Below are 20,364 nucleotides of genomic sequence, written 5' to 3'. Positions count from 1 at the left end.
TATGAATATTACATGTAATTTTCAATTATAAGATTTAATTTTTAAACTAAGTAATAGAGTAGGTTTGCCCGGCGTTGCCCGGGACATTAAGAAATTAAAATTAATTAAGAACTATTCTGACTAATATAAAACAAAAATAAAGACTGTAAAATTCTAAGAATCATTCTCATTTGGTTTTATGGGTATACTAATATAAAGGCATAGGCATTATATAGGCACTCTTCTTTCACGCAATGAGGAAGTAGTTGCTTTATTCTGGGCCAGACGCTGAACTTGCAGTTTCGCAGCCGATTCCCTGAGCACCAAGGGAACTTCCAAATATCCCAAAATACCCTCTGGCTCTCAGGCTGTACAGGTGAAGTACTGGGCCAAAATACAGTTTAAACTCTACTGCCACCGCGTTTCAAGGGATCCAAGGAACCCTTCTAATATTCTATAGTACACCCCAGCCCACAAGTTGTGTAGGTGAACTGTTGGAACGGGTCAAGCTACATTTATCCGCCCCCTTCCCTGAGTAATTAGGAACCTCTTAATATCCCTAAATACGACCTCAGGTTTTGCAGGTAAAGTACTGGGCCTCGAGGCACTGATGCCACATTTTAAGCACCAAGACCCCTTTTAATATGCTAGAATACACCCTCGCCCACGGGTTGTGTATATGATCAAAAAACCCTTCTAATATCAAAAATACACACCGGCTCTCAGGTTGTACAGGGGCAGTGCTAAAAATGATATTTTAAGGTCGCCATGGCATTGTAGGCCAAAATAGTTGTTACTAGAACCGTTTCTGGAGCCATAAGAAGCAACATGAAAAATTTCAGGAAAATCCAATCATTGGTTTGGCCCTGATTGAAGGAAAACACACACATACACTCATATTTAATATATAGAGTAATTGTCGTAAAAAATTACGTTTCATTTAAAGGGAACCTTAAGTTTTGTATTACTCCGTTTTAAAAATCATATATATGACTTATTAATTAATTAGGTGACGTCCCTCATTGCCATGGGCGTCTGCAGGGAGTGGGGTGGAGGGACTATACCCCCCCCCACACACACAGATTAAGGAATTTTTCCTTATCAATGAAATCAATTCCGTTCCAAGAAGCAATGATTAGTACTTTTGGTTTTAATCGCCAAGAGGATTTCTTACTTAAAATGGATATTTGAAGTTGTAGGTGTTCATCATCCATTAATGATGATGATATATTTTCCAATTGATTTAAAATGTACTTTAAAACACTAATTGTAGATGGATAAGCTGGTTTCCATAATTTTAGAAATAAAAGAGACTTTATAACGTTTTTCGCCTGGCTTAATTGTCTGACTTCTTTAGAATTGATATTTCCTCTATATACAAAAAAATAATAAGATCCTAATACATTAGTAAGCATGATAAATGATAATATTTCGGGGATATCGAGATCCTCAAATAAATAAAGGAAGGTGAAATTGTCGTTTTTATTCATGTCTTGATGAAGAAGTACTGACCCAAAAGAATCCGCACAAGTGGAGATATTTGGCCTATATTAATTTTAAAAAAGTAAAAAAAATAAGAGAAAGCACTTTCAAGGAAAACAGATTTAAAAGACCTTCAGACCATTTTCAAGTGACAAATAAGCTTAGCTATTAGTGGAAAATAATGTGAAGTGTTATCTAAATCCTTTTTACATGTTATCAAGATCCTAGGTCAGAAGAATCAGTTAACTTCAACCCAACTCTGGCTACAAGGAATGAATAATATTCCATGTTGTTCAATATTACCACCACTAGAGTGACCAGATTTGAGCTTGTAAAAAAGAGGACTCTTCGTCGCGGGAGTGGGGTTGGAGGTGTAGTAATAGGCTATACACTACATCCCCAACTCCAATTCTTCCATGGTGTGAATGCATAAAATGTCACAAATGAGATTTCTTCTAGTGCATTCTGAGCAACTTCGACAGAATGTGGAGCTATTACTGCATTAACAATGGCATCTATCTTGATGCGAGTATTATATATTTTTTGAGTTTTCACCGAATCTGGGAAAATCTTTTATAGCAAACCAGATGTGCAGTCCATTGATTTGTAGCTGTTGTTGTCAATAGACCCACACAATCGCTACTTCCTTTATCTACCCGTAAGTGACACTCAGCATGTAATGCACTCAGATTCCGAAGCATCACGACCGAGGCTAAAAATTTACTTCGTCCTCGAACTGGCATTTATGTGTAAGCATGGCTACATATGCAATGTGGTCTTGTAAACGGAGCACCGAGTGGAAGCGACAAGGTGCTTAACGTAACTAGCAAGCTATGTAAAATACCCAGAAACAAAATTATACATCGAGAAAAAAAAAATTGTGATGGGGCCAAATATCGGACGTTTTTGGTATCCCCGGCAGAGACATTTTTTTGGTTTCAGTAAGAGGACACGTCCGGGAAAAAAGGAGGACGTGTGGTCATCCTAACTACCATTGGAGAACTCAGGCTTTGGAATAAATAAGAAGTAGGGCTTCCTAAGATGGGGACTAGTTCACTTATGAGTAATAAGTTATGACATACTATTCGCGTTGGATAAAAAACTCTTTATGGTTCTCGACTCAATTAAAAATAGACAGATAATGAGGGTACTGCTAGGTCGGGGGGGGGGGGAAATCCCCAGAATAACTTGTTACCAAGCGGATGAACATCTCCTTAGGATCGACATCGATTCATAAGTAATTTTACTTTCTCCAAAACGAAAATGGCTCCGTTACGGAATCACTGCCTCAACAATTTATACTAACTAATAAGTAGAATAATCAAAATGAGTGTAAATTGTACATTCTGTAGCGAGGAACTAGAAACGTCGATACACATTCTCTAGGAATGTCACATCATTACAGGTGCTCCTATACAGAAAAATGTTCGATCTTGTTTAATTTTGTGTATTCTTTCAATTTAGTATGAATACATCTTAAATATAAAAGGAGGGGGGAGGGAATAAAAAAATAATGAAATGGTACTTATTGGGATGTATATTTTATAATATGACATTCATATCTTGGAAAACACCTCTTTTTCAATATTTCAACTACCAGACTTAATTCTGTAATATAAATTTGTAGCACTAACAAGTAAAAATGGGCTTAAAGTTATGAAGATGAGACCATTCAGCTAAATATTAAGTATAGTCTTGTATTTAAATTTTTTTTTTAAATATCCTTAATGGCCAAGGTATCCGAACATTAATCTCAAGAACATTCCATTAAAATTATGGGGCAGTGTTAATTTCTTCAGTCATAACGACGAAATGTATTCGTCAACAAACGTTTTTGCATGACGATTACGAGAACAAAACATTTTTTTTTTTAATTTCTCGTCTGACTAAATCAAATATTGAAAAAATAAATACAAGACTAAACGTAAAGAAGACGGGTTGAAATGTAATAAAACGAAATTAACTTTTTTATGTGGACTAAATGAACGATAATTAACTGATGAGGAACTTGATGGCGGATGAGCTAAAATACTTATTAAGGAATCAGAGTTACTAGGATTGAGGAGAAGGTGGGCCAATGGAAAAAATAGATAAAGTTATAAAGCATAAATTTAATATGTTATGCGAGACTTAATATATTCCAATATATATATATTTTAAATCTATTCCATTCACTTATTTACATCGAGTAGCCAGGAAGCTTTGAACCCGAACTGACAGAGTTTGAATTAGTTTTACCCCCAGTTGGCATAGACGTTTCATCCGTTTCACCCAATTCACGTGTGGATAAAACAGATTTTCTTACAAAAGAAGGATTTAATATTATTTCATCGTCCATCAGAAGGATTTGCTTATCTAGATTTATACAGTTGTTGATGTTCGTTTCCAACTTCTGGAGCATAGTGAGAGACTCAAAATGTTCAGAGTTTGAGTCAAACCGAACCATACCTAATCAAAAAAGAGTAATACATACACAACACCTAGACAATAAATTATGGAGTATTACCATCTTTTTGAGATATATGAGCCTGGATAGATCCTTCTTCTATCATTTCCACAAGTTTTCGTTCAGCGTCCGCAGATGAACGAATCCCCACTCTTGATGCTACATCTTCAAGACTCAAAGTGAGAAATGTTTTAGTGAGTCGTTTGATATTCATTTTGATTTGCGCCTCAACAACCTGTTGAATGAGGCCCATGTTTGAATCTGTTGTAAAGGTATCTGAATGTTTATGAATGGCGTCCTAGGAAAAGAAGATGATTAGAAGATATGCATTAAATGAATAGAGAACCACCACAATATGTACCTGCAAATCATCTGATTTATTAGTGAAAAAGGCTGAGAAAATATCGTGGTAGGGAGCACAGAGGATTTTCATGAATTTGTTGATGACTGGAGAAGTGTATTTGGGAAGCTTTTGCTGGTCCTTGGAAGGATCCGGAATAAGAAGTGAAATAAGAAGGTACTTTTTGTATGCTTCGAACATAATATGTGAGATGACGCTACTAGGAACCGTAACCACAGCTTCCAGAAAATAGAGGGCTCTTCCAAAGTTTTTGTTGGCTGCATAGATCATGGCGCCATAGTAGTAAAACAAGAGTAAATATCTAGAGTCGGAGGCACATTCTTCCGAGATGTCTTGGTAATCCAGGTCTAAGAAGGGAAGAGCTGGAGTGAGGCATTTGGAAGCCAGGCAGAGCTTGCATAGCTCAGCATGAAGAGAAGTGAGAGTGGTTTCTTGTGGCTGACTGTTGTGAATGGCTTTGATAAGGACCTGAATGGCCGTGATGGGCACCTGCCTCCTCATGCACTCCTCGCCGTAGAGACGGACGAGGGAGGCGAAGGACAGGGGCGAGAAGGAGATCTGCTCTGGATTGGACTGCATGATGAAGGAACTGATGCGATCCAATGAGACGTCCGCATTGGCCTGTAATTTGGCACTCAGTACCTGAGAAAGAAAGAAAGATGTAAGCGTTATTTGGGGCTCACCCGTGGAGATACTTTTGACTCACTGCAATGACTCCCAAGCTGTGTTCCGTGAAGTCCAAAGAGTCGAGCAGTGCATCCAATCCTCCCAAATTCCGAGTCAAGACACTCTCTCCCGTTTTGTTCAAATAGTCAACGAGTTCTCGGAAGCTACTTTGGCCGGAAAGACCTTTGACCATATTCTCAAACTGCTCCAGTGCCATTTAGATTGTCCACACTCCTTACCTATTGGATATTTACCAAGAGTTCCAGTTCTTCGATCCAGTAAAATAAGTAATAATTAATAAATACTTTACTTCTGATTCCGTCCAGCGTCTTCTTATTTGGTTTCTAGTAAATAGTATACTTAAATAAAAATGAATTATCATATACTATTATTTATTAAATATTAACTATAAGTCTATAGATACTCTTGAGTAAATACTTCGTTTATATAATAAGTAATTACTAATAATTAATTAAATAATAATACTATTAACTATTGGTAATAGACAGTCAAACTCAATGAGTTCTAATTCAATAGACAATAGTATTAACTATCAACTTAATACTATCTGGAAGAGTACAAGCTCCATTCACGCAACCTGTTGTGTTCGAAAAACATAATTTTTTTTAGAAAATTCCACTTGGTTAACTCATATGAACTTAGTACAATTATTAAGCTATAATATTTGTCGTAGTTGTAACTTTATATTAGCATCACGTGGTATTTTAAAAAACTATTGCATTTCGTGGTAATATTTTATATCCTATAAAATTGTTTTTGATCAAAAAATGATGAATTGACTTAATTTACACAACTCAAAATCATATATATGTTAAAACGTATTATAAAGTAAACTTTGAAAAAATAATTAAAATAATCATTTAAACTCATGAATTTGCCATTCAAAAATAAAGTGTCAACTTCAGTTCGTGTTTGTACAAAATCATTATGCTGTAGGTTTCATTCAAATAATTAATTAATATGATTCTTTGATTGATTTTTCAATACAAATGTGTATAATTCATAAAGTCAGTATAGCCAAGTGTATCTGCACAATTAGTCAAATAAATTTGGGGTTGCATAATTCAAATGTTTAGACTCAGAACCCAGATCACAAAGTATTATTCCAAACTATAAATTAAGAATAATTGATTCTTAGATGTGTGTAGTTTTACTCAAAAAAATTTATGTTGATTTACAATTTTAGGGACTGAGAATTTAAATTTAATTTCTAGAGTATGGCTCCAATAGATTTTTGAGGTTGGGTTTATAATATTTAGAGATCCCGACTCCGAATCTGCAGTTATTTTAAGATTTGCGACTCTAAATCATATTTTCTATGTTACAAACCGACACTGGTAGTAAATACATGTGACTGCTGACTCCCGGCTCACTCATCAGTCATGAGAATTAGAAGTAACTAGTTACATTATATTAATCCTTTTAACCACAGGAATGGGGATATTGGAAATCGATACAGTCTCCCTCTTGTTTCCTGTTGGTTCTATTTCGGCACCAAATATAAGAATCTTGTTTATCTCAATAAATTAATTCGGTACATTTATTATTCAACATTAATGGGGGAATATTACATATTATTTGAATAAAACTTATTCTAATTCCAAATCCATTCAAGTATGTGCGTAAATAAGTGAAACTTTACTAGCTTTCGGCTCAATTAAATATAATTACTTAAGATAAAATTATTGTGATCCTTCTAAACTCATGAATTGGTGATATAAATAATCGATACAGTCTGTATGAAGTTTTCTATACCTTTCTGTTCGGCAAATAACATATAAATATATTATCATCGTGATCGTTATGAATTAATTACATTATTATTCTAAGATATTATTTGAATAAATTATACTATCATTGTTTTTCAACATAACAGGTTGCGTTATTGGAGCTTGTGCTCCTCCAGATAGTATTAGAACTCAATATTTATAGTAAATAAATAAATTATAATATAATAACAGTGAATTATAAGTTAGCTGGTTGAATCTGAATTTTAGCTAATAGCTAATTTGGTGGGCAGGAGAGAAGTACAGAAGCATAAAGCATAGCTAGATCTAGGTAAAGCATTTAATGCTTTAGATCTCGGTTTATTTAAATTGTTTTTGATCTCTATGGCAGCTAACTATAGAATAAGTGGTATGGCCATTGCGTGGGCAATGTTTATTTACTTTTATTTAAAGATTTAAGACGTGTTAAGAAGTGACGTCAGAGTTTTCTTTCAATTTGAATGTTACCGCTGAACATGAAGCCCCTTCCAGCGGAGACCGTTTCTCTCATATCCACCGGTCAAATCATTGTAAGTGTGTATAATGCAGTGAAAGAGCTAATTGAGAATTCTCTGGATTCAGAGGCATCAATGGTTCAGGTTGACCTTGAAGACTATGGCTTAGAAAAGATTCAAGTCCGGGATAATGGAATCGGAGTCCCAGGAATGTAGTTACTTGTTTATTTCACTCCAGTCTTAATTTATTATAATATTTTTTTTTTTTTGAAATTGATGTTAATTTATTTATAGAATCTGACATCCCCCTTATGGTGAAAAATCATTATACCTCCAAAATAATTGGATTTAATGACTTGGAATCTCTTCAAACCTATGGTTTTCGTGGCGAGGCTCTCCATGCAATTCTTGAATCTTCAGATGAACTCCAAATTTTATCTCGATTTCGAGGTGCATCCATGGGCTCTTCGTTTCTATTTGATTCCAAAGGAAACATAATAAAAAAATGCAGTCAGGCTATAGTTTCAGGAACAACTATCACAGTTACAAGACTATTCTCAAAAACTCCAGTTAGGCGAGAGAGATACACAAAAAGTTCAGCCATGAAAAAAGCTGATCTCAAGGATATTGAAACTCTTATTTTGGGATTTTCTCTCTTGCATCCCCACATACGTTTCTTATTATCTTCTCATAAGGTAATCATTTAGCCTTTATCATAACAAAGGTTTAATTTAGTCTTATTTCTTTCGTTTTTTTACCTTCCCAATTTCAGTCCGTAATATTTCAAAGACCTGTGGTTAAAACATTTCAGGATGCGGTTATTGCAACATTAGGTAAATCTGTTATTAAAAATTGGGTAAATATCTCTCTAAATGAGGATGAAGGTGTGCGTGTTGAGATGTGGGTTTCTAAGACTGTCCCCGACCCCACTTTATGTCGGTCTACCAATGATAGATGTTTTGTATATGTTAACGATAGGCCAGTAGAAATGCCAAAGCTCTCTCGTCTACTAAAAAAATATCTATGTGATGCCAAAAAAAAATCTTATCCCATCGCTCTAGTCACAATAAATGTCCCTATAAAGGATATTGATGCTAATGTGGAGCCTAGTAAAAAGACTGTATTTTTTAAACAAGAGGAATCAATATTGAAGTTGGTTGAAGCGAAATTGAAAGAACTATATTGCAATGAAAAAATTGAGGATTCTTTCCACATACTTGAGGATAAAGTCGTCGAAACTCAAAGAGTAGAAAATAATAAAGACCACTTTATCGTGCGTGAATATCAGAAACATACTCTTGAGAATTCAGATTGGAATGCTCAATCAAAGTCGGATGGCATTCTCAAAGCTAAACATGATTCCCATATAACTCTAAATACTAAACCTTTATCTTCTGAAAGTATTGGAAATTCAATGCAAAAGGAAAACTCACCACAAATTACTTCCGTTGATGATGTTGCTCTTAGAAATTCTACTCTGATTGACAAGCAAACAAAATTCTTTAATTTGTCTTTTGAGAAAAGTATTGAACATAATATCTCTTCTACTACGCCCAAGAGCAAATCTAAAAACATAATAGATGACTCTATTATGTCTAAAGATCCTGGATCTCACGATGTGCTTTTCAAGAACAACTCTTTTATATCATCTACATTAATTGATTCGTCCAATAAAAATGCATCATTCGTAAATAATTCGAAAGAAGACACAATCAACTCCAAAATGTCAACTCTACACTCCTGGGCAACAGGTAAAACTATGCCCGAATCACCACCAGTTGGAATGGTTGTTCCTCTTATGGAAGGAAAGGGGATTAAAAGGCCTAATGTATTTAAAAGGATTCAAGACCATCATCCTCCTAAGAAATCTCGTAGTTATGGAGACGATTCTTTAATCAAATTGATAAAACCTTATCATCAAAAAGAAACGATAAAATTGCATAGACATGAGGTTCGTGTTGATTTTGATATAAAAAAATTACATAGTAAAGATTGCGTGAGCAAATCGAGGCATATTAATGAATTAACCGTCATTGGTAAATTATCGGATTCTGAAATTTGGACGGGGCTTTTAAATGAATCAATTTATGTACTTCATCCGTCTAGATTTCGTGAAATAAGTATTTATAATAAACTACTTGACGCTCAAGCATTAAACCCAGTTGAAATGCCATACCCGATGATAATAGATAAGTATAGAGAAGACATTATTACGCTTGCCAGCGATAGCCGTTTAAGCCGTAATGGATTTAAAGTTAGTGTGGATGGCAGATATTTAACTCACTCTTGTCATAGTGTCTTGTCAGAAATTGATGTCGATGATTTATTTCATATCTTGGATATAATAAAAAAGAATCCAAACGCATCTTTGGCAGAGTGCCGTTCTCCCAAAATTAAGAGATTTTTTCAAAAAGAATGTATGAAACTTGTATCAAATTGTCCACCAGGAATAAATAATAAAGAAATGCTACAATTGTATTCGTCTTCCTTGAAGTATTTTAAAAACATTGCTCAAGAGACTTGCTTTCATCGAAAAAAAGTCATGCTCAAAATATATGATTACAAAGACCTATAATATATTGTATTAATTATATGTTTGTTATATTTTTGTATATTTTATATTGTAAAACTGATGTTGAGGACTAATATGTATATTTTTGTGGATAATAAATGTATTAAAAATATTATAGATCAGATATTTAATCATACGTAAGCGGAAATGAATTAAGTATTGTCATAAATTTTTATAAATCTTCCTTGGATCTGAAACAATGGGTACATAAAACACGTCATTTGTTATGGATTCAGACTCAGAGCCCATTAGTGCACGCTCTCGAATCCTTTAAGTAACACCGTCATTTTTAAATATATTTATCTACTACTACGTTCGATTAAAATAATAATAATAAAAAATAGATTTGAAGTCAATAATTAACTTTATTTGATCTCACTTTTTCTATTGATTTCAGTGATGCCGAAAAAATCAGTTTACGATTTAAAAATATCTTTTAACGGTCTGGACCGAAATATCGGTCTAGAAAAAAATAACGCAAGTCCTAACCGAAAATTTGTGGAGATAATTCTGTAGTTGTACAAACTTGAATATTATAGAAATTACATGAATTGCTGACATAAAAAAATACGGATACTAAATTTTTTGAGATAAGTTTTAGTTCTATAATTAATCAGAGAAAGTGGGAATGAATTGCACTTCATTTTTCCTTTCTCCAGACATTTCATTACTGATGCCTTATGACACAAAACAAAATAAGTATAATAATTCAGGAATGGTTCTAGTACTTCTTCCTATTTCAGTATCCCTTGGCCAGCATAAAGGACATGTAGCCCTTGAAAAAGTGATCATCATCCTGCAGCATTTATCTAAGCTTGATCTCTTGAAACGCTTGCGGTTCTATTTGCTGATTTCACCAGACTTCAAATGAAAAAATTTAATGGAGCCAGTAATAATCAAAAGCAAATTATTAATTTTTTGTCTTGATCCCAATTTTATTGTTATGAAACGGTCTTTTTAGGAAAGGTATCGAACTTTCCCTTTAAATGAAAGTGATGTGTTTTCGGAACGAACCGTTCTACTACATTAAGCTAACGAAAAGTCAAATTAAAAAAATAATTAAATAATATTCAGTCACAAAGTTTTCCGTATTCTTAAGTTCATTTCTCTCATGTCGGGAAGTTCCTCTTCGAGTAGGTCTTCGAGGAAGGTCAGGTTGAAGTCTACTGGTTCCATAAATAAGACTCTATCTTCTAAGGGTTACTCCACACCATTGCGCTCATTCCATAATTCCATATCAGATAACGATTCTACTCAAAGCAAAAGTGCTTCACATAAGGCTTTGATCTCAAGTGTACGGGAAAACGATGTTTCATCCCTGAGGTTTTAAAGAATATTTCATGTTTAGAAATTCCTCTTATAGGCTTCATTTTTGCAGTAATTCCACAAACTCGGGTATTGAGGACCTCAGCTGTGCATACGATGATTATCTCATCGCTTCGTTGTATCACCTCAAAGCTGAAGAAAAATCCAACTTCGTTGAATCCTTTGTTAAAACTGAAGTAGATCATCTACTCACTCTAACCATATCATAACGATAACGTATGCTTTTTATCTTGTAGGCTACGAACATATTCAACGCCTACCAGGAGCTTCAAGCTCAAGAAAGCTCCCATAAGGAACTCCTTCTCAAAATTCAGATCGAAGAAAAGAAAATCTCAATGTACAAGGAAATTATTTCAACCCCCAAGGATGACCTCACAGATACTATCGACAATATTCACGATCTTGTCCTTGCTCTAGAATTTCTGCATTCAGGCCTCAAAATTAAAGGAGGAGCCTTATCTAATGAGCAAAACAATCCTCAAATCATTTTGGACAATTATTTGAAGTTTCTAAATGAATTTAAATCATCATTTAAATATCCCTGTCCAGAGTCTTTAATGCATACCGTTAGATCCCTCGAAAAGGAAATATCTGTGATACACAAAAATTATGATGAATTGAATGCAAAAGCAGAGTTGGCTTCAGATAATATTACACGCCTAGAATCATTGAAGTTAAGTCTGAAGCGAAATGAATCGGATGATCCAATTAATATTATTTCAATAGATGTTCCCAGTCCAATCACAGATATGGAAAATTAGAATATCTTTCAATATTGTTCCTCATAAATTTATTTTTTTAATCTATAACATTATAATACATTTATTTTTTAGTCATTTTCTTTCTTTTCATTCTTGCATTCATTTTCACTGATTTTACTAGTTTGTCAATTTCTGACACTTGAGCCTTTCTTTTCGGAACGGGTTGACTATCTTCATCCAATTCTAATATCCTTTTTTGTTTTTCAGAGATGATTTCTTTCATAGATTTAGTTTTTTTGAAATTGGGATGACTAGGATCAACGTTATAGTCCGGGTCATCGAAAATGGCCTGAAACCTAGGATCCTTTAGATCTAGAGTAAAATTATCTGCCTGAACGGATCCATTCTCCTCCTGACTATGATTCTTTTTACCCTTTTTCTTTTTTTTACCCTCGTTACCCTCTCTTTTTACGATTTCCTTGTAATCAAAGTGATTTTTCTCGTCCTCGTCCATCACTAAGAGATTCAAATCAGGATTTACCTCCTCAGTCTCATATGGGATTTTTTTCTTCTTCGATTTATTTGATTTCTGTCTACTATCATTCTCGGATGGATCTGTATTAAAGAAAGGATCATCAAAACCATCAGGGACTTCATCATCAGAGAACGCTTGTTCAGTTTCAGCCTTATTGCTTTGGCGTCTTGCTTCTCGTTTGCCCTGTTGTTTCATTTTCCTCTTTTCTAAATACTGTTCCCATGGTGTCAAGTCCCCTTTATTTTTTGAAGATTTGGACTTCTTTTCCGCATCTGGATTCCATGTAATCTGCATATTACCACCCTTTTCTTCCTCCTTTTTCTCATTTGCTTCTTGCACATCGGCTAAAAGTGCGCGATATTTCTCAACTACATCCTCTTCATCACTGTGATCCAGCTCTTCTTCGCATATATTTTCTTCATCATCGTCAGAGTTATTAATGAATGCTTGAAGAGCTTCGTCATCTTCATCATTTTGAAAGGCTTTTTGCATGAGTGCAGTTCTTTTAGGATCCGTTTCATCCCAGGTTAAATCCACTTTCCCCTTTTGCAAAGCAGTGGTTTCGAATTCTTTGGCCTCGTACTTTTCATCTTCAGGAAGAGAGTCACAAATTTCTTTGGGTTCTCTTTCATTGAACTCAACGTCATCAGGTATGAATCTCAAATCAAAGCGACAAGCAGAAAGCTCAAACTCCATTCCGTCACACTCTTCATAAACTCTAGAGGCGGAATCAGGAGAATCAAATTCTGCAACTGCATAGTAGTATTTAAGACGATTGACCTGATATTGTCTAACGCGTTCATTCATTTGCTCTTCCGTTAACTCCTTATTTCGATTTGCTCGAAGTTCTTCAGGTCCCATTACGTCGTCCATTTTAGATCTCTCCGCTCCAAAATCCGACAAATAAAGCTTCACCTTCAAAAGAGATCCAGATGATGGTAAAAAAGAAGAGAGAGCTAAGAAAAGATCTTTTGCACCGATTCGGTCCCAATCCATGTTGCATATGGCTAATCTTCTGGTTGTCTCATCGTCTGTTCTTTCCGCATCAGCATCTAATTCGCCCCATTTATCAAATACAGTCTCTTCTACCTCTTCTTCGGAGTCCGAATCTTCATTAGAGTCAGATTCCTCAGACGAACTGTCAGTTAAAATTGTTTCCCCACGTGCCCAATCCTTATTTTCCGTTTTACTCTCATTCTCCTCCTCCTCTTCTTCTGATGAACTCCCTCCCTCTAACCGATAGAAACGTTTCAAATCTTCTCCAGTATCTCCTCTAGCCTTTTTGGAGCGCCTGTAATCAAATATATGTACATTACAATTTTCATACAAATAAATCCTTCAACTTTCTTACAAACTCAAATATTTTTAATCCACTTACCCTCTTTTGTCAATAGAAACGGATGGACCCGCAAATTTCTCCTTAAACACATCCTTGAAACGAGGATCAATTTTCACTTTCTTCTGCTTTTTAGGCACAGATCGGAATCGTGGATCTACAGAAAAGCTTTTAAAACGTGAATCTTCTCCACTCATGTTGTTAGGTCTGTATGGGTTTTGACTATCGACTTGGTTTATGATAATTTTAAATTTACTTATAATTAATGATTGTTTCTTGTACGTGTGCAACCAAAATAGAATTAATTTATTAAATGCTAATAAAAGTCACACGTGACATTTCTTTTACCTAAAACTATAAACATTGTGATTGTAAATAAATAAAATATCCACAATGAATCAAACTCCCTCTAGCGGAAAAATAGAGGATTTTTTTTTAATTAAATTTCACAAATTGGCAACTATTTGGCAATTGAATTGCATAATTAACCGAAGGGAGGCCATGAACCATGTCGGACGCATACAATTTCGTAGTTGTAATTTGATATATACTAATTAATGTAATATATTTATAAAATAACATGGACCATAGAAATCTTAAGAAAATTTAAAAATAAGCTATCATAATTGATAAGTAACGGAATTAGTAATTAATAATTACAAAACTACAAATCAGGTACGCTTTTTATAAAATATGACATTTATACAGTAGATTTACGTTTATGTGATGAAATGTATGGCTTTAAAAATGTAAAAAAGACATCTATAGAAAATACAACTTGATGCTAAATATTGAAAACTGATATTTCAATATAATCAAATTAGTGAATGATGAAATCCCAAATAATATGATAATGATGGATATATTTAATTTTTAAAATCAACACTGTTCCAGATGGATGGGCAAGAAAAATTGACCCTTGCAATAGTGATAACTAATTTATTGGCTACACAATGTTACAATGTAAATCTGGAATAACTAACGGCGAATTTTGAGACTTGTAGAGGTTATATATCATATATGATAAAATTTTCAAAACTTGCGACAAGCTAAATGTGTCATCTGTCGAATCTATGCACCATTTTTTTAGTAGCTCGTTGTCATCGCACGGGAAAAAGTCAGGAGAACTTCCATCATCGAAGCTCGCCGCGCGGGACACTCCACAGAGTAGATAATTCCCTTCTTCAAATATTCAAAATCAACAGTTTATGATGTGAGTAAGACCTTTGATGAGGATAGAAAGACGGAGAGAGCGGCTCATTAAGCAAGATCTGATAAAATCTGGACTAAAAGGTTCATTGCTGGCTTTTCACAATCATTCAGACACGCCAATCGCTATACTGGCCAGGGACCACAACGCGAGTAAAGGGGCATCAAAAATGCCATAAGGATTGATCTGGGTTACTTCTCTAGGGCCAGAGCCTTTAAACATCAACTATCAAAGCAGAATAAGGTAGCTGAAGGAGAAAAGGCAAGATTCTTATTAATCAAAAAAGAGCAAACGTAACTACGTTTTTTTTTTAACGAAAAAATCTTCAAACCATTGATGCCAACCATAACCTTTGAAACGATAGATGGATCTGTCTGTACCTTGATGAGTTCCAACCAGGCATGAAAACAAAGAATCCGACTTCGGTTATGGTCTTGGTGGTCATCAGCACGAAGAGACATTTTATGACCCCCATTTTTCCAAAAGAGCCAGAAGGTTACCAAGGACGTGGTCATCCCATGGATGAATGAGGTCACTGATAGAAAGCCATATACATTCCAGCGAGAATTAGCGGCTGCTCATAAAGCCAAGATTGTCCGAGAGTTCTAAGGACAAAATATGCCAACAGATCGGGCCCTAATCCCAGTGATTTTTACCTGCAGAGTAGGGTGGAGAGGATCGCTTGTAACAATCAGTTATGGCCTTTTTAGGTCTCCATTGTCAAAACAATGAAGGACCTGGTTCTACATGAGGTAGCAATTACTTCCTTCCCCACTTTGAAAAATGGTTACTTCTAAGGACTCTAGGGCCCTAGAGTCCTTTAGTTACTTCCACAGTCATCCTATTCTTTGTATCAATCTCCCTATAGATAATAACTATTAGTCGTTTGCAGATACAAACCCTCTGATTAAGTCATCTTAATGACTAGAATTGACTTTTTTATTAATAAAAAAAGTTTTTCTGTTAGCTTCATAACTTATTTGACAAGGTTATATTATATAGTGATTCTCTGTATAATGGAATGGACTAAGGATGAAATTTTCCTATATTTTCCAAATAAATCAGATTTAATTTGAATTTAGCAACGACAGTTTTAAAAATTCATAAAGTTGAACAACATCACAAGGGATTTTATATGATCGATCGCAGAGTTAACAATGAAAGTGGATTGAAAAAAGATCCACATTATATATATATTAAAAAGAATGAATTTAAATTGATTTTTTTGTGTCTCTAAAATTAGACTATTGAGCGTTTTAAAATGGAAGTGAATAAAAATATATAATATCTAGTCTTTCTTAAAAAACTTCTTTTCCACAGGTTTCACCATGAAATGTAATACTGCTCCGGTACCCACAAGCCCAGCCATGGTATACATAGTGTTGTTATAAATAAATGGTGAAGGATCAACAGTTCCTGCTGGCATTATTGTCATAAGCTTTGATATAGTGAGAGTTTTAGCCTCAATGAGTGTTTGTGATTGGGCAATATTAGTTCCAAAATGTTCTGCAAATTTGATTGGATCAACTTTTTCGAGTAATTCTAACAAAAGAATGAATTGAATAACAATTTATTGATTAGTTTTGATTTTTTAAATTAAGCATTACCTTGAATAGCAGAAGATTCTGCCATTTTCCTAAGAGTGAGCAATAGGTAAGGCCCGACAATGGTGGATGTAGTAGCTGCCAACAAAAAGCGTCCATGAATTGCTTGGACATATTTAGAGCCATATAAGCCAGCTTCATATGCTGGTAAGACGGCAAAAGTTCCACCCATCACGGAAATAGAGGCAACCGTTGCTGCACAGAATACACCAAGATATACAGGAGCAATGGAACTAGTAGGATTGGTAACAACTTCATTAATGAAGAATGGAAGAGTAGCAAAAATAGGCACAGAGGAAAGGGTGAAAATATTAAAGGTATTGCGACAACCAATTTTATCTGATATTGCAGCCCATCCCAGACGACCTCCCAAATTTCCAGCTGCCATAGCCATGAGATAGCTTGATGCAAAGCTTGTTGTCACAATAGCAGGCATAGAAGTTGCAAAAACATCGTTTATCATGGGTTTAGCAACTGACATTAGACCCATACCCCCAGTACAAAGCAGAGTACTTGAGGAAAACAACAACCAAAATTGAGGAGTTTTAAGGAGATCGTTTACATGAACATTGAGATCTGAGGAAGTACCCCCTGCAGTTGATGGATCATAACCTTCTGGAATATATCCTGGAGCAGGACGGCGGATAATCAAGGAGCTACCCATCACAGTTAAACCATAAATCAGACCCATACACATGAGTCCCTCAGCAGCTCCAGTGCTTCCTGATCCAACGACATAAAACCCTTCGCTTAATCCGGAGAAGGAAAGTTTAGCTAAATCAGCGCTAGTGGCATATACAACTTCTTTAAGTTCATCACCCACTTTAGCAAATATCTTCCCAGATTCCATAACGGTCTCTACAGAATTACCGAGATAAGTAGGAAGCTTTGAAAAAGTCTGGATAAAATGATTCATCATAGGAGTGAAGAACAAGGCCCCAGAACCAAATCCAGCAATTACTATGCCAGAAGCTGTTCCTTTTTTTATCAGGAAACCATTCCAAGAGGGCTTGGATGGGAGGAGTATACGCACAACCATATCCAATGCCAGCAAGAACTGCAATTTAAAGTTATTTGCAAATTTGTTTAAGACGTCAGATGATTATTATCTTACGATTTCCCATGTAGAGCAAGGGTAAACTATGTTGGGCAACACCAATCCCCGACAAAAGGAAAGCTGTTCCAAGAAGTGAACCTCCGCAGAACAGGGCCTTTCTTGTACCCACTTTCATTGTCCATTTCCCAAATACAGCGGCAGCAATGCCTCCAAAAGCGATCTTTTGGAAGAAGAATAAAATGAGTAGGTTAGCATTATTTAGGTTTTATTGAATTATTCTTAAATAGGGAATTAGACATACATACCATGATAGACATGGGATAAGTACACATATCAAGAGACCAATCTGCTGAAGCAGGTGCAACAAACCCCAATTCTTTATTGATGGTTCCACTAATAGCTGACCAACCATATGGAGAGCCCAAGCACACATGTGTGGCAAAGGCAGGTACAAACATGGACCATCTATTTTTAAAATCTGGAGAAGCAATAGAGGACTCAGGTCCGAAATATTTTTCCATAAAGCCTGAGGAGGAGGATGCAAATCGACATAATCTTGTTTTCCCCCCCATAAATCAAGGGTCTCTTTCCTACGAGGAGTATTCTCATCCTTAGGTATAAACTCTAAGGAATATTAATTTATCATTATTAAATTTATACTATTATAATTCATTTCATAATCATGTCTCAATCATTAATTTATTCTTTTATAGACCTACCCGATAACTTCTTTAAAATCCACTAAACCATGAAAATAAAAATAATAATGCTAACCTAGTGTTGGATCGGTCTATTAAAAAGTAAAAAGACCCCAGTCCGGTTTAATAAAATTTGTCAGTCCGGTCCTTACCGGTCTTTTATGGTAACTACAACAGTTGAAATGACGTAGTAACAATGCCCTTTCAGCTGTTGAACAGCTGCTCAACCCTTTGCAAGATCGCTCAAGTTTAAAGTATGTAAATGTTGAATGAGAAAAAAGATTGGACCAATAAAAAAGACTGATTAGGCAATCATTAATGAGTACTAGGACTATTTTTTTACTTGCCTCAATCGTATGAAATCAGATGAGGGGAAAGTCAACGAGTACAAATAATATATAAAAATAAATAATAATTCATCGACAATAGTACGTATATTTTCTCCTCTTTAAAGAGAGGGAAGTTTTCACTATCAATTTCAAGATTTAATTAACAATATTATGTATACATTTCTATCATTTTTTAAAGTATTTTATTTTTTAAAATTTTCTCAATTACTTAAATGTTTCAACCATCATTTGCGGGAATTTCATGAAGCTGACATGAACCATGTATGTGATTTTTGTATGTCAAAAAATCGTATTTGATTTAAAACTTTAAAGAAGCGGAGAAAACGAAGTAATCATTACTCATTTCTGTCGAAAAATTCAAATTACTCTGTCACTGTTGAAAAAATATAAGAAATATTGGCATCACTGAAATCAGAAGAAAAGGCTACATCAAATAAAGTTTGTTATTGCCTTCAAATCTGTTTTTTTTTTAAATTGTATAACATACCTAAATTAGTACGTCTGCCTCGTCTGTCGATTGATGAGAGAATTAGCACTGAAATGTACAAGGAAATGTCAAATTATTTGAATATCGAACCAGGAAGGATATCTTTTTTTGGCGTGCGCTTATTTTTACTGAAGTGCAAATAATTTTCTATATTTATAAAGTAAATTGAGAAATTGAACAGGTTATATCCTAATCATTTAAAAAAATAATACATTTAACACTGAAAATAAAATGGAGCTAATTTGAGACTCAATCAAACTTTTGGGGAAAAAAGTAGCTGTTAAAGAATTTTTTGAAATATTTTTTCTTATTTTATTTTCAAGGAAATTGATAGTTCTCTTTAGAAACAAAATTTGTAGCTTCAAAATTAAAGAATTTTGATGCGATTTGATTAAAAATAGAGTTGAGTAGGTGATCATTAAGGAATACAGATTTTTGAAACCATGTTACTTTGTCAGGAAATTGATTTGCTCTTAATTATTTGCAGAATTTCCATTGGTTACATATTATGTAAAAATCCATACTCTATATGATATATCATATATGTGTTTCATTTCAAAAATTGAATTAAATTAAAAATATATATAATACATATTTTATGTCATTGAAATGATAATTGTTTAATTAATGGTTAAACTTTCTATGAAAAGAAAAGTAATTATTTTTGGAAATTTGTAAGATAATATGAACTTTTTCAAGTTTCAATTTACTACGTTATTTAGCTTATTAATAAATAATAGGGTAAAAATTCTTTTGCACTACTATTAAGCACAAAAAAAGAGTTCCATATTCATTTCATTAAGAGTGACTTGTGACTGAGTGTTCTCGAGCTGTTGATTAAGCCAAGGAAGATTAGAAACACATGGAAGTGAAAGAAAAGGCGCACCCGGCCATGGAGAGGTGAACAAGTAACACTTCTCTCCTAAATACAGAAAAGTTACAGTCTGCAAGTATATTATTTTTTAAATAAAAATGACTAATGAGGAGATGATAAGTTTAACAAAAATTAATAATATATATTTGTATAAAGATACACTATGTTATGAGACTACATTAGACAGTTCCAAATCGTAATTACCTGGGATAAATATTAAATAAATAAAAAATACAGTTAAAACTAAAATAATGTAAAGGCAGTATCAACTAGAAGACGACTGAAGTATAACAATTTCAATGAACCTTTGTAGTTCAGCCTTTTCTTCATTGGAGTCAACAATATAACTTATGTTATCGGGAGGAGAGTCTCTTTAAGCTAAGGATGCCCGGCAACATTGTACTTTTTTATTGAGAGAAAGAGAAACATATCCCGCTA

At 34.3% G+C, this 20,364-nt stretch overlaps 5 protein-coding genes and 1 long non-coding RNA gene across 18 annotated transcripts; 3 read left to right on the top strand and 3 right to left on the bottom strand.

Moving 5' to 3' along the window:
* Positions 1–3,571: 3,571 nt before the first annotated feature.
* On the bottom strand, positions 3,572–5,512 carry LOC121117830 (COP9 signalosome complex subunit 3). Of its 3 annotated transcripts, XM_040712340.2 has the most exons (6): positions 5,342–5,471; positions 5,245–5,278; positions 4,975–5,173; positions 4,269–4,910; positions 3,968–4,205; positions 3,572–3,909 (listed from the first exon to the last, which is right to left on the bottom strand). In XM_040712340.2, exons 3-6 carry the CDS (start codon positions 5,149–5,151, stop codon positions 3,641–3,643), a joined length of 1,326 nt encoding a protein of 441 aa, XP_040568274.1. In that variant the 5' UTR covers positions 5,152–5,173; positions 5,245–5,278; positions 5,342–5,471; the 3' UTR covers positions 3,572–3,640. The 3 variants fall into 3 exon arrangements, with proteins under 3 accessions (XP_040568274.1, XP_040568271.1, XP_040568272.1); XM_040712337.2 differs by having other exon boundaries at positions 4,975–5,278; positions 5,342–5,512; XM_040712338.2 differs by having other exon boundaries at positions 5,245–5,476.
* Positions 5,513–7,144: 1,632 nt separating this feature from the next.
* On the top strand, positions 7,145–9,860 carry LOC121118344 (PMS1 protein homolog 1). 3 transcript variants are annotated; one of them, XM_071888247.1, is made up of 3 exons: positions 7,145–7,382; positions 7,469–7,871; positions 7,949–9,860. In XM_071888247.1, exons 1-3 carry the CDS (start codon positions 7,183–7,185, stop codon positions 9,749–9,751), a joined length of 2,406 nt encoding a protein of 801 aa, XP_071744348.1. In that variant the 5' UTR covers positions 7,145–7,182; the 3' UTR covers positions 9,752–9,860. The 3 variants fall into 3 exon arrangements, with proteins under 3 accessions (XP_071744348.1, XP_040568853.1, XP_040568852.1); XM_040712919.2 differs by having other exon boundaries at positions 7,173–7,251; positions 7,471–7,871; XM_040712918.2 differs by having other exon boundaries at positions 7,249–7,388; positions 7,471–7,871.
* An 897-nt stretch (positions 9,861–10,757) lies between these two features.
* On the top strand, positions 10,758–11,910 carry LOC121118347 (uncharacterized). The gene is made up of 3 exons (XM_040712922.2): positions 10,758–11,071; positions 11,127–11,250; positions 11,311–11,910. The coding sequence occupies exons 1-3, from the start codon at positions 10,860–10,862 to the stop codon at positions 11,833–11,835; spliced, it is 861 nt and encodes a 286-aa protein (XP_040568856.1). The 5' UTR covers positions 10,758–10,859; the 3' UTR covers positions 11,836–11,910.
* Positions 11,848–14,041, bottom strand: LOC121118345 (uncharacterized). The gene is made up of 2 exons (XM_040712920.2): positions 13,689–14,041; positions 11,848–13,601 (listed from the first exon to the last, which is right to left on the bottom strand). Exons 1-2 carry the CDS (start codon positions 13,841–13,843, stop codon positions 11,897–11,899), a joined length of 1,860 nt encoding a protein of 619 aa, XP_040568854.1. The 5' UTR covers positions 13,844–14,041; the 3' UTR covers positions 11,848–11,896.
* LOC139905339 (uncharacterized) lies at positions 14,042–16,147 on the top strand. The gene is made up of 2 exons (XR_011780001.1): positions 14,042–14,321; positions 14,541–16,147. It is a non-coding gene; the product is annotated as an uncharacterized lncRNA (long non-coding RNA).
* On the bottom strand, positions 15,879–20,208 carry LOC121118346 (oxalate:formate antiporter). Of its 9 annotated transcripts, none has more exons than XM_071888248.1 (7): positions 20,131–20,208; positions 19,766–19,974; positions 19,053–19,199; positions 17,823–18,141; positions 17,575–17,737; positions 16,464–17,517; positions 15,879–16,398 (listed from the first exon to the last, which is right to left on the bottom strand). In XM_071888248.1, exons 6-7 carry the CDS (start codon positions 17,497–17,499, stop codon positions 16,145–16,147), a joined length of 1,290 nt encoding a protein of 429 aa, XP_071744349.1. In that variant the 5' UTR covers positions 17,500–17,517; positions 17,575–17,737; positions 17,823–18,141; positions 19,053–19,199; positions 19,766–19,974; positions 20,131–20,208; the 3' UTR covers positions 15,879–16,144. The 9 variants fall into 9 exon arrangements, with proteins under 9 accessions (XP_071744349.1, XP_071744350.1, XP_071744351.1 ...); XM_071888249.1 differs by lacking the exon at positions 20,131–20,208 and adding an exon at positions 18,774–18,970 and having other exon boundaries at positions 19,766–19,864; XM_071888250.1 differs by lacking the exons at positions 19,766–19,974; positions 20,131–20,208 and adding an exon at positions 18,237–18,970 and having other exon boundaries at positions 19,053–19,159.
* Positions 20,209–20,364: the final 156 nt, after the last annotated feature.

This window comes from Lepeophtheirus salmonis, chromosome 5, assembly GCF_016086655.4.
Source record: "Lepeophtheirus salmonis chromosome 5, UVic_Lsal_1.4, whole genome shotgun sequence".
Taxonomy (NCBI): domain Eukaryota; kingdom Metazoa; phylum Arthropoda; class Copepoda; order Siphonostomatoida; family Caligidae; genus Lepeophtheirus; species Lepeophtheirus salmonis.
Note: the sequence above shows the minus strand (reverse complement) of the source record. Positions and strands in the feature narration are given on the sequence as shown.

What these genes read in the sequence shown, in the direction of transcription:
- LOC121117830 (XM_040712337.2), bottom strand. Translation starts at nt 5,151, where the DNA reads ATGGCACTGGAGCAGTTTGAGAATATGGTCAAAGGTCTTTCCGGCCAA. An exon ending in ATAAATCAGATGATTTGCAG is followed by an intron (nt 4,206 to 4,268) that starts GTACATATTGTG and finishes TTCTTTTCCTAG; the next exon opens with GACGCCATTCATAAACATTC. An exon ending in TCATATATCTCAAAAAGATG is followed by an intron (nt 3,910 to 3,967) that starts GTAATACTCCAT and finishes TTTTTTGATTAG; the next exon opens with GTATGGTTCGGTTTGACTCA.
- LOC121118344 (XM_071888247.1), top strand. Translation starts at nt 7,183, where the DNA reads ATGTTACCGCTGAACATGAAGCCCCTTCCAGCGGAGACCGTTTCTCTC. An exon ending in GATAATGGAATCGGAGTCCC is followed by an intron (nt 7,383 to 7,468) that starts AGGAATGTAGTT and finishes TAATTTATTTAT; the next exon opens with AGAATCTGACATCCCCCTTA. An exon ending in TCTTATTATCTTCTCATAAG is followed by an intron (nt 7,872 to 7,948) that starts GTAATCATTTAG and finishes TCCCAATTTCAG; the next exon opens with TCCGTAATATTTCAAAGACC.
- LOC121118347 (XM_040712922.2), top strand. Translation starts at nt 10,860, where the DNA reads ATGTCGGGAAGTTCCTCTTCGAGTAGGTCTTCGAGGAAGGTCAGGTTG. An exon ending in AACGATGTTTCATCCCTGAG is followed by an intron (nt 11,072 to 11,126) that starts GTTTTAAAGAAT and finishes TCATTTTTGCAG; the next exon opens with TAATTCCACAAACTCGGGTA. An exon ending in AATCCTTTGTTAAAACTGAA is followed by an intron (nt 11,251 to 11,310) that starts GTAGATCATCTA and finishes TTTATCTTGTAG; the next exon opens with GCTACGAACATATTCAACGC.
- LOC121118345 (XM_040712920.2), bottom strand. Translation starts at nt 13,843, where the DNA reads ATGAGTGGAGAAGATTCACGTTTTAAAAGCTTTTCTGTAGATCCACGA. An exon ending in GTTTCTATTGACAAAAGAGG is followed by an intron (nt 13,602 to 13,688) that starts GTAAGTGGATTA and finishes ATTTGATTACAG; the next exon opens with GCGCTCCAAAAAGGCTAGAG.
- LOC121118346 (XM_071888248.1), bottom strand. Translation starts at nt 17,499, where the DNA reads ATGGTTGTGCGTATACTCCTCCCATCCAAGCCCTCTTGGAATGGTTTC. An exon ending in AGAATCTTCTGCTATTCAAG is followed by an intron (nt 16,399 to 16,463) that starts GTAATGCTTAAT and finishes TTCTTTTGTTAG; the next exon opens with AATTACTCGAAAAAGTTGAT.